The sequence below is a fragment of the Antechinus flavipes genome, chromosome 1 (assembly GCF_016432865.1).
Source record: "Antechinus flavipes isolate AdamAnt ecotype Samford, QLD, Australia chromosome 1, AdamAnt_v2, whole genome shotgun sequence".
NCBI classification, from domain to species: Eukaryota; Metazoa; Chordata; class Mammalia; order Dasyuromorphia; family Dasyuridae; genus Antechinus; species Antechinus flavipes.
In genome coordinates this window covers 547,617,903-547,636,594 of record NC_067398.1, presented here as the reverse complement: position 1 = coordinate 547,636,594, position 18,692 = coordinate 547,617,903, and the positions used below count along the sequence as shown (strand labels likewise).

The following is an 18,692-nucleotide window of genomic DNA, read 5'->3' as shown; positions in this document are numbered from 1 at the left end:
AAAGACTCAACTTTCTGAGTTCAAATACAGCCTCAGCCAAATTCACTAGCTGTAGGATTCTGCTGGTCACTTAACCCTATTTGTCTCGGTTTCCTCATCTATAAAAATGAGCTAGAGAAAGAAATGCTAAACCATTCTATTATCTTTGCCAAGAAAACCCCCAAAAAATGCAACTGAAAAAAGCCAACAGAACAAAAAAAGAGGCATATATGTTGTTTAGTAATGTGTTAGTCTGGATAGACTGTTTGTCCTCCCCAGATTTGTTCTTTGGTGATCAGCAGCCAACTGCCCTCAATGACCACGTAATGCTTTGCAAAAAAAAAAAAAAAAAAAAAAAAAAAAATCCTTCTAGGAAACAAGAATTTCTTTTTCAGAATTGGGGATTTTCTGTTTAAAGTAATCAGATTGTATCAGTGGCAACCTGAATCAGGAAGCCAGCACACAACATCTGCATGTGTTCAGGGACTTGCTCTTTTAGAACACAGTCCTTCCTATTGGAAGCCAGTGTTAATCAGGGTCAGTGTAGCACAATAAAGGGAGTAACACCTGGGAGTCAGAAGGCCTGGGTTCTAGCTAACTAGCTCTGTGATTTAAGCATCCCTCAGTTTCCTCACCCATAAAATGAAAAGGGTAGACTAGAAGTACCTTTCAACTTTAATATTTATGCATAATTCAATGGAAAGAACACAAGTTTGGGTTGCCTATGACATGAGCTCAAATCCAGACTCTATACTTACTTCCTGTATTACCCTGGGCAAATCAGAAAGTTGGGTTTTCTAGTCTTCCGTTTCCCCATCTGGAAGAAAACAAAAAGGGAGGTTGGATAGGCTAGTTGACTTCTAAGGTTCTTAGCTGATTTCTAACAACCTGATAGCTGTTTCTATAAAAGCTGTTCAAGAAGTTATACTCTTGATGTCCTTCATTTGTTTTATGATACAACTGGGTTCTTCAAAGATCATGTGTGTTCTGAATCAAATTTTAGGAAAATTAAACGCACCTAATTTTTTTTCTGCCATCTTTTTGGCTGTACTCTTGCACAGCTCTGTAATATCATAGAACCAATGGCTAAAAAAGGGAAACACTTGCCTTCCTCTGTATACCTATCTTCCTTGGCTTACCATCTCTGAGAAATGGACCTGATGGTGGTTGTTTCTGTGCTATGATATTTGTCCTCAGTTCTTGTTGTTGTTTGTCCTTGGTTCTAGAAGAGGACCATGACGTCAGGGAGGTGATACCATGCATGCAAATGAATTGGATTTAAGTGAGAGAGGGCTGTGCAAGGGCACCTGCCTTACTTTTCCCTCCAGAGCCAACTGGGTCCAGTGACAAGATATAGATCAGGTCGAATGGAGATGGCCCTGGATGAAATGGGAGATCTTGGTCTTTTTAAGCTAAGGTCTTCAACAGGTCTCAGTTTGTCTGAGCTGCACCCATTCAGATAGCAATTGAGGCAAAAAAATCTCTTTCACCTAGTCCAAAAAAAAAAATCTAAATAAATAAATGATAGATAATTAGATAGATATTTAGATACTTAGATAGATAAAGCTGGAAGGGGAAGACCCTCAGGATTTCTGGCCAAAGCAGAATAACTGCTATTTATATTCTATCTGAGTCAATCAGCACCCAAACTGATCAAATGGGACAAGACCTAGGACCTGTTGGTGGCCAATGAAAATCAGATTGGTTTTGGTTTAGTCCGTGGTCTCAGTTCTAGGTGCTAGAGATTATCCTTACAGGATTTAGGGGTCCTCAAACTTTTTAAATGGGGGCCAGTTCATTGTCCCTCAGACTGTTGGAGGGCCAGACTATAGTAAAAACAAAAACTTTGTTTTGTGGGCCTTTAAATAAAGAAACTTCATAGCCCTGGGTGAGGGGGTAAACGTCCTCAGCTGCTGCATCTGGCCCACAGGCCGTAGTTTGGGAACCCCTGATAGAGTTTGAGCCATGGTGACCTTGGAGCTAAGATTACAATAGAATAATGCAGCAACCCAACTCTATTCGTCTAAACCTTGAGGTATCGAAATGTTTGAGGATCAAATCTGGTATTGAGCTCTATGGAAGTCAAGCTAAACAATACACTTAATCCCTACATAGAGACTGAGGAGTTCTTGGAGGAGAATATTTATTGAAGGGGAATATATATATTTGTGACTATACCTGAAGTAAATCATTCCTTTATACATATATGACATTCCATTATACATACATGACAAAAGAAAAATGATCAAAAGATATGGACAAACAGTTCTCAAAAGAATTACAAAGTATTTACAACCACATGAAAGAATGCTCCTAAATACTAAAAACAGGAGAAATATAAATGAAAACAATCCTGAAGTTTGCTTTATGCCCTACAAATTGGCAAAAATGGCAAAAAATGACAACAGTCAATATTAGAGGGATTATGGAAAGATAGACACACTGATACATTGTTGGTGGAGCTGTTAAATGATACAACCATTTTGGAAAACAATTTGGAATTGTGCAAATAAAGTGACCAAATTATTTATAGCTTTTGAAACAGAAACTCCATTACTGGGATTTCCCCCCAAGGAAGTCATTGATTAAAAATAAAGTCCCTATACACTCCAAAATAAAGTAGATGCCCATGAATGTGTTGTAAGAAATGAAGTGTGATAAATCCAGAGAAATATGGAAAAATATATATGAACTGATGTGAAGTGAAGCAAGCAGAGCCAAGAAAACAACATGCACAGTAGTTACAATAATGCAAATGAAGAAGGAGGGGGGGGGAAACTATACACCAAAAGATCAAAAGTAAATGTAATAATAAAATTATAAACATCAAGGAGAATTCCAGTGAAGATAAAAAAAGACATCACCAACTTACACTTTAGTGGTAGTAAGAGGTCCATAGTTGTTACACATTGTAAATGTTTTCAAACTTTTTCAATATATTAATCATTTGTAATATTTTTTACCTCTTCAAAAATACTTTTTGTCATGTAAGATGGTTCTTTGGTAAGTTCAGAGGGAGGGATGCTTTGAATAATTATGGTGAACAGAAAATATCAGTTAAAAGCTTATTTTTTAAAAAATCAAATCTTATCTTCAAGAAAATTTTGTTTAAAGAAATTCTGTACTGATGAGGTAGAAAATAGGAGGAGAAAGAAAGAGCATTGATCATGGCATCAGAAGACTTCAGTTCAATTATGAAATGCAAAATGGATAATTTTGATTATATGAAATTAAAAAGATTTTGCACAAACTAAACCAATGTAACCAAAGTTAGAAGGAAAGCAGAAAACTGGGAAACAATTTTTATAGCCAGTGTTTCCAATAAAGGCCTAGTGTCTCAAATATATAGAGAACTCAATGAAATTTATAAGGATACAAACCATTCTTTAGGTGATAAATGATTAAAAGATATGAGTAGGCAGTTTTCAGGGGAAGTAATTAAAGCTCTCTATAGTCATACAAAAATGCTGTGAATCACTATTGATTAAAAATGCAAATTAAACTAATTCTGAGGTAATCTGAGGGAAAAAAATGATAGATTTTGGAGATGGAAAAATTGAGAGACTGATGCATTATTGGTAGTTGTGAACTGATCCAATCATTCTGGAGAATAATTTGGAACTATGCCCAAATAGCTATCAAATTATGTATACCATTTGATCCAGCAACACCAGCAAAAAGGAAATAGATCAGTATCCCAAAGAGATCATAAAAAAGGGAAAAGGACCCACATGTGCAGAAATATTTGTCACTTTTTGTAGTGTCAAAGAATGGGAAATTTAAGGAATGACCATCAAATGGGGAACAAGTTGTGGTATATGAATGTAATAGAATGCTAGTGTTGATGAAGATAGGCTGGAAAGATTTACATGAACTGATGTTGAGTGTGGTGAACAGAACCAAGAGAACATTGTGCACAATAACAGCTACACTGTGTAATAATCAATTATGATAAATTTAGCTCTTCTCAGTAATGCAATGATCCAAGACAATTCCAAGGGATTCACAAAGGAAAATGCTGACCACATATAAAGAAAACTATGGCATCTGAAACACTTTATTCTCACTTTTGTTGTTACTTTTTCTTTTTTATGCTTTTTCGCTTTTGTTCTGATTCTTCTTTTACAACATGAGTAATGTGGAAATAAGTTTTACATGACTATACATCTATAACCTATATGTTTATTGTCTTGGGAAGGGAAAGGAAGGATGGAGAAAACTTAGTGACTCAAAATCTTACAAAGATGAATGTAGAAAATTATATTTACACACAATTAGAAAAATACTACTAGGTGGGGCAACTAGGTGACTCACTGGATCGAGCACCAGCTCTGAAGTCAGGAGGACCTGAGTTCAAATCTGACTTCAGACATTTAACACTTCCTAGCTATGTGACCCTGGGCAAGCCACTTAACCCCAACTGCCTCAGCAAAAAAAGTTAAAAAGAAAAATACTATTAGGTAAAAATTAAATTGAATTAAAAAAAGAAGACCAGTCCAAATCAGAGCTCTAACATTTACTAATTCTATAACTTTGGGTAAATTGCTAAAATTCTCTGTCTCACTTTCCTCTTCACTAAAATGGAGATAATAATACTTGCACTGTCCATTTTATGGAGTTGTTTTGAGGAATCTTCTAAGGTTGCTGCATCTAAGTGGCATGGCAGATAGAGCATTCTCCTTGGATCAAAAAGAGCTTAGTTCAAATATGACTTCAGACATAAAATAGCCCCAAACATTTACCTTCTGTTGGCCTCTATTTCCTCATTTGTAAAATGAATAGCATTGTAGAGGACCAGTATTGAATAAGCCCTTGAGCAGCAAGAGTCTGGTCCGGTGTTACTTGAGTCCTGCTCTCTGTTAGGGCAAGCCATTCAAACTATTGGCTCATCATGTCCCTAACAACAATTTATAAAGACATATTTAGAATATCAATTAGAATTGATGGAGAATGCATGTGAGAGGAACAAAGCTTCACTATTATGCTATTTTCAACTCTGTTTTAATAAATACCTTGCCATTGACAAATACCTTGCCATTGATATTTCCAGCTATTTACAACTCTGTTTTGACAAATACCTTGTCATTGATAATTTTTGCTATTGACAAGCCTGTTACAATAGATATCTTATCATTGCTATTAAGGTGAATTAAATTGTCAAAGTTTGGTATATGCATGAATCCTGGAAGGGATATAGTGTCACCTGGAGGTAGCTATTGTTAATGTAACACTAGTTTAAAGAGTTTATTAACACTGATGCTCAGATTAATAAACAAAGATTACAAAACATATCTTCCACCTGGCCTCAGATATTCATTCACACTCTTTGGTATTCACTGGAGCTGGACTCCAACACAGCACCTAACTCCTAGTGGTTTTATGAGGACTAGATGTAATAATATTTAGAAAACACTTTATAAACTACAAAACAGTACATACTTTCTATTATTTAATCATTGGAAAAGAACTCTGTAAATCTTAAAATACTGGAAAAATCAAGCTATTATTATTAGACATCTGAGTTGGAAAGGATCTTGGAGGTGATCTCTTACAGTCTCTTCCTAAAGCACAAACTCTCTCAGGAATATTCCTAATAAATTGTCATCCAACTTCTGCTTGAACATTTTCTATGATAGGCAATTCATTAATGAGGCATCTCATTTTATTTGTGGACAACTTTAATTTAATTCAGATCTTTCATATAGAACTGTGGTTTGGTGCAGAGGAGACTCTCTCTGCCAGAGCAGATCAACAGCTTTCTTACCACTGGAGTCTTAAGAGTCATATGAAGCCCTGATGCTTTTAGTGACTTATTTCAGAGTCACATGGCCAGTATGTGTTAGAATCAGGAATTAAACCTAAGTCTACTTGATTCTGAGACTGCCCCTTTAAAACCCTCTGTCATACTACCTATCATCATTTTGATTTGAACAGTCTTCATGAGTTTGTCAGTTGAATTCCTTATTTGCTCACCCTTGGAGAGTAGAGCTCAAATTTAAAAGAAAGGAAAAAGCTTCCCTCCCCACCCCCCCACCTGAGCAAAAAATTGCAGAAAAAAAGAATACGACCACAGAAAATTTTTATGGTGACAGGTAAGACCAAGAACTAAATTCAGAAGAAGACAACAATGTAAGAACATCTATGGGCAAAACCCTAAACCCAGAAAGAAGTCATGGAAGAGCTCAAAAAGGAGTTTTAAAATCATAAAAGAGAAATAGGAAAACTATTCAGAGGAGAAATGAGAGTGATAGGAGAATTGTGGGAAAAGTCAATAGCTTGGAAAACTTTTAAAAGAATTGGCTAAATGAGTAAAATTGTCCAAATGGGAAAGAAAGTACAACAGCTATTTGAAGAAAATAAGATCCTAAAAGTTAGAATTAGACACGTAGAGGTAAATAACTATTGGACATCAAGAATCAATCAAACAGGTGTAACTGAATGATGCAATGGATAGAGCACCAACCTTGGGTTGGAGTCAGAACTGAGTTCAAATGTGGTCTCAGACACTTAACATTTACTAGCTGTGTGACCTTGGGCATATGCTCAATTTCCTTACAGAGAAAAAAAGAATCAATCAAAATTCAAAAGAAAATATAGAAAAAAATGTAAAATACTTAATGGAAAAAACTGCTGACCTGGAAATTAGATCCAGGAGAGACAATATCAGAATCATTGGAATTTAAAAGCCATAATCAAAAGGGGAACTTGGGCAGTATCTTTTGAGAAATTATCAAAGAAAAATGTCCTAATATCCTGAATCCAGAAGGCAAGGTAGTCATTAAAATAATCCATCAATCACCTCAGGAAAGAGATTCTAATAGAAAAAATGCCAACAAACTTCATAGCCAAATTTTAGAACTATCAGGTTAAGGAAAAAATATTACATGTGACCTCTTCATTCCTGGAAATAGAGATTAGGTGCATAAATACAGTGTCTCTCTTTGCAAACATTTATCAAGGAGCAAAAGGCAGCTAAAGATAATAGAAAGCTGACCTTTGTGTAAGGAAGACAAGCATTCCTCTGACACTCACTGATTAGATAACCATACCCATTTCTTAGTGCCTCAGGCAATTATATGTTTACAAGTTGCTTAGTAGTCACTTATCTAAACTGGTAGAGGGATTTTCTCAAAAGAAGTCATTTAGAGCAATGAAAACAAAATTCTGGAGCAAAAACAAATGAAAAACGGAGTCCAATAATAAGAAATGACCAAATGTTTCATGAAATGATATTGCTTGATTCCTTCTTTTTGCTCTTCTGAGAATCTTTAAGCCAGTTTTTCATTTAGCTGAAACTTCTTGTTTCTGGTTCAATTTATAATAAAAAGATCAAGATTCAAATGACTTGGGTCTTCCTATAATAGGTCTATCTGTTTGGTTTTCCCTGGAAAGGATCTTAAGTTTAAAATACCAATCAGTTCATATTTATAGACAACTTAAAAACAATGTGATTCTGCTTTTCATCCAGAGCTCCAGGGCTCATGTTCAAAGCCTTTTTCACATTTTGGAGTCTTCCAGAGTTTATTTATACTTTGTTGGTATAACCTTCAGCAAACCAGAGTCACCTCCATAACACAGTTGAGTAGGAATTTAGTTGAGGAAAACTTTACCTGAAAGAAAGAATATGTGTGAATTTGTATTTTGAATAGAAATAAAAGGCACAAATGAAGTAAAGGAGAGATGAATGACAACATTCATTACTGCAATGTTATAGTAGTCTAGCAAATTATTTATGTAAGTAATTAATATTTAAAGAAAAAAGTTAAAAAGAAAAAGTTAAAACTTCTTAGATGAATAATTGTTCCATTGGATGATATTTCTTTCTTCCGTACTGCTCTATAGGAATGGAATTTTACTCATCCAATGGAACAATTATTCATCCAAGAAGTTTACATTTAATCTTGAGTCATGAGAAGATTGAAGCTATCAAGTCACATTATGCCTCCCTTAATAAGTCCTATTTTATAGATGAGATTAGAAAGACTATATTATCTCAGATCCCATAGCTGGGTCTTTTAACTTCAAATCCAATGCACATTTCATTATACCAAGCTGCTTTCTATTGATCTTTTTAAAAACCAGAATGCACATAGTCCAAAAGAAATCATTTCTATTTATTCAGAAATCATTTACTAAATACCATTGTTGAGACATTTTAGTCATGTCCTATTCTCCATATGGGGTTTTCTTGATAAATATACTGGAATGGTTTCCTTCTCCAGCTCATTTTTCAAATAAGTGAACGAGATGAGGTGAGATCTTTCAAGACACTTGTGAAAATCGAGTAAGGCTTCATGTACTTCAGAGTTTGAGTAGGCCTGAAGGACTTTGAGCATTGAGTCAAGGGCATACTTAAATCCCCTTCCTGCTATCCTTCCATCACATCATTTTCTCCCTATTTCAGTCAAATATGGGCAACTATGTACTTATTGATCAAGTTCAATTTCTTGGGTAGTTCCCACGTTTAGAATGTAAGGTCCTCAGCCAATGAGGATGAGGGTCAGTGGTGGAAGGGGGTATTTGCGTTGGGATTAAAAATGTTGACTCTGCCCCCCAAGGTGCTTCCTCCCTTCGATTGTCTGCTCGGTGGGTGGGATGCCCTCCCGAAAATGTATAATAAATTTTGCTTTGCTTCTAGAGATCTCTCCAGCTTTTTTTAATTAAATGGTGACCCCTCACCATTTCTGAACTACACATAAGGGACTAAGGCAAACAGGGTGAAGTGATTTGCCTAAGATCATACAGCTAGTAAATATCTGAGGCTGGATTTGATCCCCCTGATTCCAAGGCCAGTGTTCTATCTACTGCACCATCTAGGTGCCCTAAATACCTTTTATGTGGTAAATAATAGAAAGTAAACTTGGTCCTTGCCCTTATGGAATTTACAGTCTAACCAAGGAATAAAACACATAGTACATAAAACATGTTATATTCTCCTATGTATACATTTTATGATTTCTCTTTTGCTATAATTTGGATAAATGGGTTCCTTTATTATTTTCTATATGTGTCCATTGTGGAACCAATATTTGGTGGGAAAGGAGTCAAGCCTTTTTATATAGAGTTTTGGGTCCTAATTGCACTTCCCAAATGACAAAGCAATAAAAGGTGAGCTCAAACCCAATCATATCCCTTAAACAAACAATATTTAAGGAAGCAGATAGATAAAATTCTATTCTAGTACCTTTTACCTCTGAAGAAAGCAGAATGACTTTGGACCCCAGCCTCTTCCTTTTCCTCCTAGTAGGAATGAAAGTCTCCCTTGAAGAAAGGTAGAAGATGCTATATATACTTATGCTTGTGTGGGTCAGAAACCATTAATAAAACAACTGGTTAGATCTCTAGAAGCAAAGCAAAGTTTATTTACTTCCTCAAGAATGGGCATCCCACCCATCGAGTAGTCGATCAAAGGGAGGAAGCACCGTAGAGGGCAGGATCGGGGCTCTTATCCCTAACACAAATTCCCCCTCCCACCACTGACCCTCATCCATATTGGCTGAGGATCTTACATTCTAAACGCGGGAACTATCCAAGAAATTGAAGTTGACAGGAGGAGACACTTTAAGTATGCCCTTGACTTAATGCTTAAAGTCCTTCAGGCCTACTCAAACTTTGAAATAGATGAAAACTTACTCGATTTTCACAACTGTCTTGAAAGATTTCACCTTATCTCATTCATGCTCATTGAGCCACACAAGGATAGACCTTCATCACCCTTAGCAGGCTTCTAACACATGAAGCCTCAGCTACATGAGTTCTATATTTATCTGGTTACAATAACATAAATAATACATTCTTTTGTAAAAAAAAAAAAAAATAACTTTTTATTTTCAAAATATATGCAAAGATATATTTCAATATTCAATCTTTCAAAACCTTGTTTTTCAAATTTTTCTCTCTCCTTTCCCTTCTACTCCATCCCTAGAAAGCAAGTAATCCAATATATGTTAAACATGTACAATTCTTCTATATATATTTCCATATTTATCATGCTGAACAAGAAAAATCAGATCAAAAAAGGGAAAAAAATGAGGAAAAAAACAAAAAAACAAGCAAACAACAACAAAAAGGGTGAAAATACTATGCTGTGATCCACATTCAGTCCCCATGGTCCTCTTTCTGGATGCAGATGGCTCTCTCCATCACAAATCTATTGGAATTGGCCTGAATCACCTCAATGTTGAAAAGAGCCACTATGAACAGTATATTCAAGAAAAAGAGTTTAAATTGTTGTGATAAATTGGAAAAAGTATAGAAAAGTATAGAGAAATTTAGGTACAGCTAGATGGTACAGTGGCTAAAGCATCAGCCCTTGAGTCAGGAGGATTTAAATTCAAATCTAACCTTAGACACTTAACCCTATGTGATTCTGGCAAGTCACCTAACCACAATTGTCTTGCAGCTAACTCTCAGGTTAGCTTTGCAATTCGTGATGTGAAAATTAGACATGGATTGTATTTAAGTGGGAGGAAACATTCATTACTAAAATCACTTATTGATTTGAATCCCAGGGTTGGGACTATAGCAGTCATCCAGTTCAACACACAGGATTTGGGATTCCAGGTCCTTTTTACTCCAGAAAGAAGGCTCATTCTCACATAGAATGAAAGAAAGTAGCATTGGGACTATAACTCACTTTCACTGACAGCAAATGTCACTACTTGCTTCTGGAGGAAAGGTGGGAAAGAGAACCTGGAAAGGATGGAAGAAAAGGGAAGCAGGTATAGAGTAGGATGAGTTAAGGATTTCTTGAGGAGACTGGGGGAAACAGAAATATCATCTTTGATGGCCAGAACCTGAACTTCTTCCCTAACCCAAGACTAGCTTCTGACCTCCCATTCTCCTACTTCTTTCTACTTTGCTGAAGGAGTATATGTATTAAATTTTTGCACTCTCTTCTTTGCCTCAGATGAGGGAAGGTCCAGGTAGTCTAGTTGCTGCTCTAAGTAAGAGGATTGTGGGGTTTTGTTTTTTTTTTTCCCCAGGTGCAGATGATGGGATATTTGAGTGGGGCATTTTAGGCATTTGGGATTAATCCCAGGAGGGCTTGGAGCTATAGATAAAGTTGGTGCTGGGCCCCATAGACCTATTATTTGCTGAACAGAAATTCCTTATTCTATGCCTTTGACCACTCTAGAAAACAACAAAACATTGGGAAAGGTATTGTTGTAACACTAGGCATTAATTTAGTTACATTTGTTCCTTACTCTGCATCCATGTATTTTTGAGAAAATCTATCCCAGACAATGTTTTGGCTATTGCTGTCCTTTTATATTTCAGTTATGCCATTGCTACCTGTGTCTTCTGGCTGACTTTATTGAATGTATTGAATGTGGGTGGGGTTTCAAGCTATAATTTTAGGATGACAGACCAACAAATATATAACCAAGAAGAGGACAGTGAAAGGAAAAGGAAAACCATAAGAGTAACAGAAGGCTGTGTGGTGGAGCCAAAATCCAAGGATCTCAGTTTAACTTTTGACTCTGTCTCTTATTACCTTTGACTCTAGAGCTGTTCAACTCAGGGACTTTTCTTGTGAGTGTGAGTTGGAAGAATGGGGAGATAACCCAGAGGGAACATTATATCATGAGGGAGGCAGTCTATTATACTTTTAGATTAGGTTTTTTTTTTTTTTTTTTTGCTATGGCCTTTCCTTTTATATCCACCTTAAAATGTGTATTTTAAATTTCTACTCATTGTTCCTAGTATCACCCTCAATGGCCAAATAGAGCAAATCTAATGCTCTGTCTCATAGCAACCCTTCACCTACGTAAAGAAAGCTACTATTTACACAAGAGAGAGTGATAAATTACTACAGTAACCCAATGATTCTTGCTTCTGGGATAAGAACTCATTATCTGACAAAAATTACTGGGAAACAATGGAAAATAATATGGCAGAAATTAGACATAGATCAACATCTCACAACTTATGTCCAGATAAAATAAAAATGAGTGCATGATTAGGCCATAATCAAATCAGGAATAATTTTCCTGTCAGATCTATGTCAAAGAATATGAACAGGCAGTTTTAAGATCTAACCAATCCAGAGAACAATTTGGAATTATGCTCAAAGGGCTCTAAAATTGTCCATACCTTTTAATCCAGCAATAGCCCTGCTATGTCTATATCCCAAAGAGATCATAATAAAGGGAATTGTACATGTACAAAAATATTTTTATCAGCTTTTTTTTGTGGTGGCGGAGAATTGAAAATTGAGGGGATGCCCATCTATTGGGATATAGTGATATACTAATGTAATGGAATACTATTGTTCTATAGGAAATGATGAATAAGGCATATTTCCAAAAAACCTGGAAAGACCTACATGAACTGATACTAAGTGAAATGAACAGAACCAGGAGAACAGTACACAGTAACAGCAACACTGTGAGATGATCAACTATAATAGCTTTATAATAGAATTAGCTCTTCTCAGTAATACAAATGATCTTAGCAATTCCAAAAGACTTATGATAGAAAATGCTATCTATATCCAGAGAAAGAATTATGGTGTCTGAATTTAGATTGAAGCATGGTATTTTTCACTTTTCTTTCTTATGTTCATTTTTTGGAGGGGAGTTCTGATTCTTCTTTCACAACATGACGAATGTACAAGTATGATTAATATGATTGTACATGTATAATCCATATCAGATTGCTTGCTTTTTGAGGAAGGGAGAGAAATTTGGAACTCAAAATATTATAAAGGTGAATGTTGAAAACTATTTTTATATATAATTGAAAAAATAAAGTATTATCAAGTAGAAAAAAAAAGAAAAAGAAGAAGGCTACTACTGTTCCCATGAAACTGCTTTTCTAAGTTAAACACACCTTAATTTGTTCAATTGATCCTTATTTGGCATGGTCTCTAGTCATGTCAAAATCATCACCGCCCTTTTCTGAACCCATTCTATTTTATCACATCGTTCCCCTGCTCAAAAATTTTCAAACTTGAGGCTGCTTTCCACCTCCTACTAAATAACTTCAACCTCCTTAATTTAACATTCAGGATTTTTCAGAATCTTGCTCCAAATGACTTTGTGAGTCTTGCTGCTTCCTTCACTGAATTCTCTGTTCCATTAAAATTGGACTATATAACACTTTCCACCCTTTCCAGGCACGCCACATTTGATCATGACATTTCTTTTACTTAGAACATCTCCCAACTTCCACCTCAATCTCTACTTTTTGACATTTTTTTTCTTCTTCAAGGCCCAGCTCAAATTCTACATCTTTCAGGAAATTCTCCCACATATCTTTAGCCAAAAGTAATTTTTTTCTTCTCAATGCTTTTTTTTTGTTGTTTTCTTTTGTACTGTTCAGATGCACTTATCACTTTCTATTTATTGTAATACTATAATTATTTGTATCCATAGCTTATTTTCTTTGCTAGATTAGAAGTTCTCTGAGGGAAAATAACATATTTTGTTTTCTAATTTGCATCCCCCCCTTAGTACTATCCACATTTCCTTGCACACAGTAGGTACTCATTATATTAAATTTGTATTTTATTGTATTTATTTATTGTTTAATTCCCTCCTGGGATTTCACTGGCATAAATACCATTTTCTCTCCATTTATACTAATTGTATAGTTCCCAAATTAGGGAACAGCTTCATGTCAGTGAAGGAATGAATCCAATTGCTATAGTATCTCCCCATTTATATGAATCCTAGTTGTTTTGATTGTATACTCTCAGGATCTATTACATCTTCCCCTCAGGCTTCTCAGATACATTGGGAGGGAGTGTTGGGAACTTCTCTTTTATCTACTGCCATTGGCTCATAACCTTCCTGGCAGTGTTCCCTCTATTTTTAGGATCTGGTAACAGAGCACTTTACCTCTATTTAACATTTGAAACTGAATAGCCTTTTACAAAGGGATGTTTATTTCACAGATAAAGCAATAAAATATATATATAAACATTTCTCTCCACACATTGGGGCATAATCTCTAACCATTTTAGTCTCTGGCTGGCAGGGATGGGGTGATTAAACAAGTAATTTTGCTCAGTTCTTACATAATAATAATTATACTTAGTTCATGTTCAAAGATGGTATCAACGACAGATTTTACTATTATTTACATAGAATGTGCAGATCCAGGAAAAGGCTGGGTCCTTTCTATTTACCCTGAGTGGTTTTTTTCCCCCCTTTTGGTCGGTTTCCACTCAGGTTACTATTAAAAATCAATATTAGATAGGTCTGTTCAGCTGCTAGAGCTGAAAATAAGAGAGAAATGCTGGACTCTTATTATGATATTAGTTTGAAGTAAGGTGAGGAGATATGGAACACTTTGGATAGTACTCTAAATGCAGAAATGTAACCTAGACCTTTGGTCATGGGTCAAGGGCACATAGAATTTTTTTCTACTCAGTAGGCTGGTAGAGAGTGACTCCAATTATTATTTCCTTCTTTCCTCATTTCTTCTTGACATCTATCTGTTCATCCTGTTAAAGGTTGTTAATGTTAATGAATGTTTTTGCTTCATTCCTATGTTCTTTTTTGAACACCCTGCTCATAGAAGAAAGGACAATGCTCAGCTCTTTCCCCTCTCAGACATCAAAAGACATGTTAAACCCTTCCCTTCAGGACACTAGAATGGATCTGTGGGAGAAATCACAGGAATAGTCTGGGACTCAAATGTCCAAACCAGATCCAAGGGAACCGTATTTCTCAGATATATCAAGGAGGAATTTTGGTATTTCTATCATTGGGTCAAATCTTAGGGATCCCCAAGCAAAATTCAGAGGAGAGGGAAATAAGATCTTTAACTGATTTTTGCCAGATTCCCAAAGGACTTTCTTTTCTTTCTTGACCTAGTATTCCTCACAATGGTGACTAGTCAGATGACCAGGGGCTCTACATCTGAAGCATATGGCTAAATAGGCATATTATTGTGGGTTTTTTTCCATTGAAATAGACTCAGGGCTTAGCTGCCTACCCATTCATATCATTCAATCCTCTGAATTCTGCCATTTGATTTTCATATTTCACCAATTCTGCTGGTCTATCAAAAGTCACATGGTCTTGAAGGTTGAGGTTCAGGCCCATCCTAAATATATCCATCAATACAGTCTCTTTCCAGCCCTAGATAGCTCTCAATTGGTAAAAAAAAAAAAAAAAAAAAAAAAAAAAAATTACCTCATTTGCTGAAATTAGGGTTTTATACCTTGCCCATTCTTTAACTTGGAAATTAGAGGATCTTGAATCCTTTGTAAGTCCCTAAATATTGACTGAAACTCCACCTAAAAATGGACCACATTACTTCTAGCCCTAGCCAAATTATAGTAGCAAGATGTAGTCGTACTTGAAGGACTGAATTCAATCTCAGTGTTGCTTCTTATTAACTGAGGATTCTATCTTAATATTAGAATAGCTTCTTTTGCTGAATAGTACAAAATATGGGTGACTGCTTCAAAAACAAGGGTTCTTCATTGTTCATGTATGTTGTAGATTACTTGGGAGTTGGATGAAATCTGTATACCCTTTCTCAGAATAATGTTTTTAAATGAACAAAATAAAATTATGAAAGAAATCTATTATGTTGAAATGCCATTATCAATTGTGAAAATATGTATAGAAGAATTGCACATGTTTAACATATATTAAATTACTTGCTATCTAGGGGAAGGGGTGGAGGAAAAGGAGAGAGAAAAAAATTGAAACACAAGGTTTTGCAAAGGAGAAACTATGTATGTGTTTTGAAAATAAGCTTTATAAAAAAAGAAATATGATTATCAAAATATTTTTTGTTAATATACTAAAAGAACAAATTCATACACCCCAGGCTAAGGACCCTCTTTCCTAAAAGGTGAGTTACCTCTAACTCAGGACCTTTCCTGGAAAAAAAGGAAGGAGTAGAATCATTGGCTCATAATGCATAGCCAGCATGGGAAGAAAGGGTCAAGAGTATCACTTGCCTGGCATTCTGGTTGGGACTATAGTTACCATGATCATAAGTTGGCCTTTATATAACACCTTAAGGTTTGCAAAGTACTTTACTGATATTGATTTATGCAATCCTTTTCCAAAAACCTATTATTATATATATATATGTATATATATATATATAATTTATATATATAAAATGTTAATAATATTATTATTAATGTTTACATATATATAAAATGTTAATGTTATTAATGTTATAGATTATAATAATAGGTTATGATCTATTATTATAACAGTATAAATTTATACTGTTTTCTTTATATTTATAGATGAGGAAATTGAGGAACAGTGCAATTAAGTGACTTGTCCAGGATCATACAACTAATAAATTCCTTAGGCAGCATTTGAACTCTGGTCTTCCTAACTACAAATTCTATGTTGTATTCACTATACCATCTACCTAGTACAACTACCTGATTCCTAGAAAGCCATCCAGTATATTAGGAGAAGGAAAATTTGTTTCTTTGGTTGCAATATTACAAATATTAGGTTGTTTTATACTCCTCCAATCACCCTTTTTCAACAAGTTCAACTGATGCTGCTAAGTTGACATTTATGACTGATTGTGCTATCATAAAGCAATCCACTTCCCTATAATAATAGCTGCCATATGAATAGTCCTCAATCTTTGAAACAAGTGGTATATTTATTATTATTATCATCCTTATTTTACAGATGATTAAATTGAAGGTCATGGAGGTTTTCCCATGGTCACAGGGCTAGGAAGAGTTGGAGGTAGAAACCCAAGTGTCTTAAATTAAATGTATTTCCACTTTCCCTCATATTTTCCTTCAGGAGTCCTGGGGTCCTGGGGTTTTGGTCTGTGAAAATGTGCTGTCCTCTATCCATTCTCATTCCATGCCATCACACATTCTCTGTCCCCTTCACTCCTTGCCACCTCTAGCTTTGGAAACAATAATCAAATGAACACCATCATTCTCCAAATTAATCCCCATCATGACTATCAATTATTACCCACTTTGTTTCTACTACAAAATGTCCAGTTTATACCTCAGCAGCCTTCCAACTCCCTAGCTTATCTAAGTACCTCTCTGGAGTGCTGATGCAGTTAGCCCTCTTCTCTTTAGCTATTCTGATTGAGGTGGGAAGGGATTATGAAGGAAGCCATCTTTGATGGAGTAAGAGCAGCAATTATAGACTCCTCTATGTGGAAGCCTTGAAGCTGCTACTCCATAGCTATAATCTCCACTGATTTCAAGTATATTACAGTGACCATGGATCCTACAGAAGTAGGTTCCTGGATAGATTTCAGGTGGTTTGTGTCCTTGGCTGGAGAAACAAATATGTATATATATATTTTATTAATTTTGTTTGCATTGTATTTTATATCTTGTTTTTATGCTTTTGTATTTTTTTTTATGATTTTAAAAACATTATTCTGTTCTAAAAAGAAACTCATTGGTTTCATCAGAAATCAATGAGGTTCCCACATCCCCTCAAGCCCTACCAACAAACCATAAGATAGTTGGATTTGGAGTGAGGAGGACCTGAATTCAAATCTACCCTCAAACATTTACTAGTTGTGTGACCTTAGGCAAGTCACTAAACCTTGTGTTACCTCAGTTTCCTCATTTGTCAAATGAGCTGGAGAAGGAAATGGCAAATCACTCAACTATCTTTTTTTTCTCAAAGAAACCTATTTGCCTAAGCAATAGCAAAACAGAAATCTGAGAAAGTATACATAGGAGAATATATACCAGACAATATAGAGTAAAAAAGCTTTCCCATTAGGGGTAACTTAGCATTCTTTCCAGCTCTAAAGCAACTTGCCATGGACCCTTTCTCAAGAAAAATGCATAGAATTACAAAAGAAACTAAGGATTAGTGAGAACAGAAATAATTTTTTTTCCCAGTTAAGTTCATAAGCCTTTTGAAATCTATCCACAGAACCCCATCTGTGGATCTCAGATTAAGGATTCCTATATTAAATTCTATGATTTTATGAAACAGGCACTATAGTGGCATCCAACTAAAACCTTGAAATTCTTTCCTATCTTTCTGCTCCCATTCTCCCCCTTGTGGTTCATTCTTCAGAAAGTTCAATACAGTGCTTTTTCATCTCTGCTCCTAGAAAAACCTATTTTTAGAAAAGGATTTCACATCAGGCATTTACAAATTAGTGTGAATTTGAGTTGACTGCTACCCCTCTGTGTTTATCTATATTTTAAGTTTTATTTTTAAGGAATTTCAAAGAGGGGGCTCTTAGATCTATCTGAAATCATAATTTGTAGGTTGTCATGTATATGATTGATAGGAGAGCTAGGAACAGAACATGTCGGGAGAAAAAAAAAACAAAAAACTTGTAGGTTTTCCATAAGTTCATCTATGCTAGTGACTATTGTCCAGAGCCTCATCTCAGATTTACTTGAAGGTTGCTTGGACTAATTCCCCAATCCAGCAAAGATGAGCTATTCACATTATGACGTGATAAGATATCAGAAGCTTGAGCTTGCTGTACTAGCAGCCTTGTAAGAAAACTGAAAAAAGTGCGTACATGGCAGGGGGCAACAAATAAACGTGTGTCTCACTTGAAACTGACAGGACCAGATAACACAATAAGACACAAAAGAAAGATTTTACATTGATAGGCCCTTTTTTGCACAGATGAGCTTAAATCAACTCCATTAGCCCTCTAGGAGCCAGGAACACACATGGGTAATTTCAGTTATAAAGGGAAAGTTTTCTCTCAGGCATACATCCAATTCCCCTGAATCATCTTTAATAGGTGGTTTTAAA

General features: G+C 35.4%; 1 protein-coding gene across 1 annotated transcript in view; it reads right to left on the bottom strand.

Moving 5' to 3' along the window:
* ATXN1 (ataxin 1) overlaps positions 1–18,692 on the bottom strand; it is a 654,648-nt gene that overhangs the window by 11,857 nt on the left and 624,099 nt on the right. Inside the window, exon 10 of the mRNA XM_051970650.1 lies at positions 738–796. Coding sequence (XP_051826610.1) covers positions 746–796 — 51 coding nt within the window. The 3' untranslated portion in view covers positions 738–745. The remainder of the gene's footprint in view (positions 1–737; positions 797–18,692) is intronic.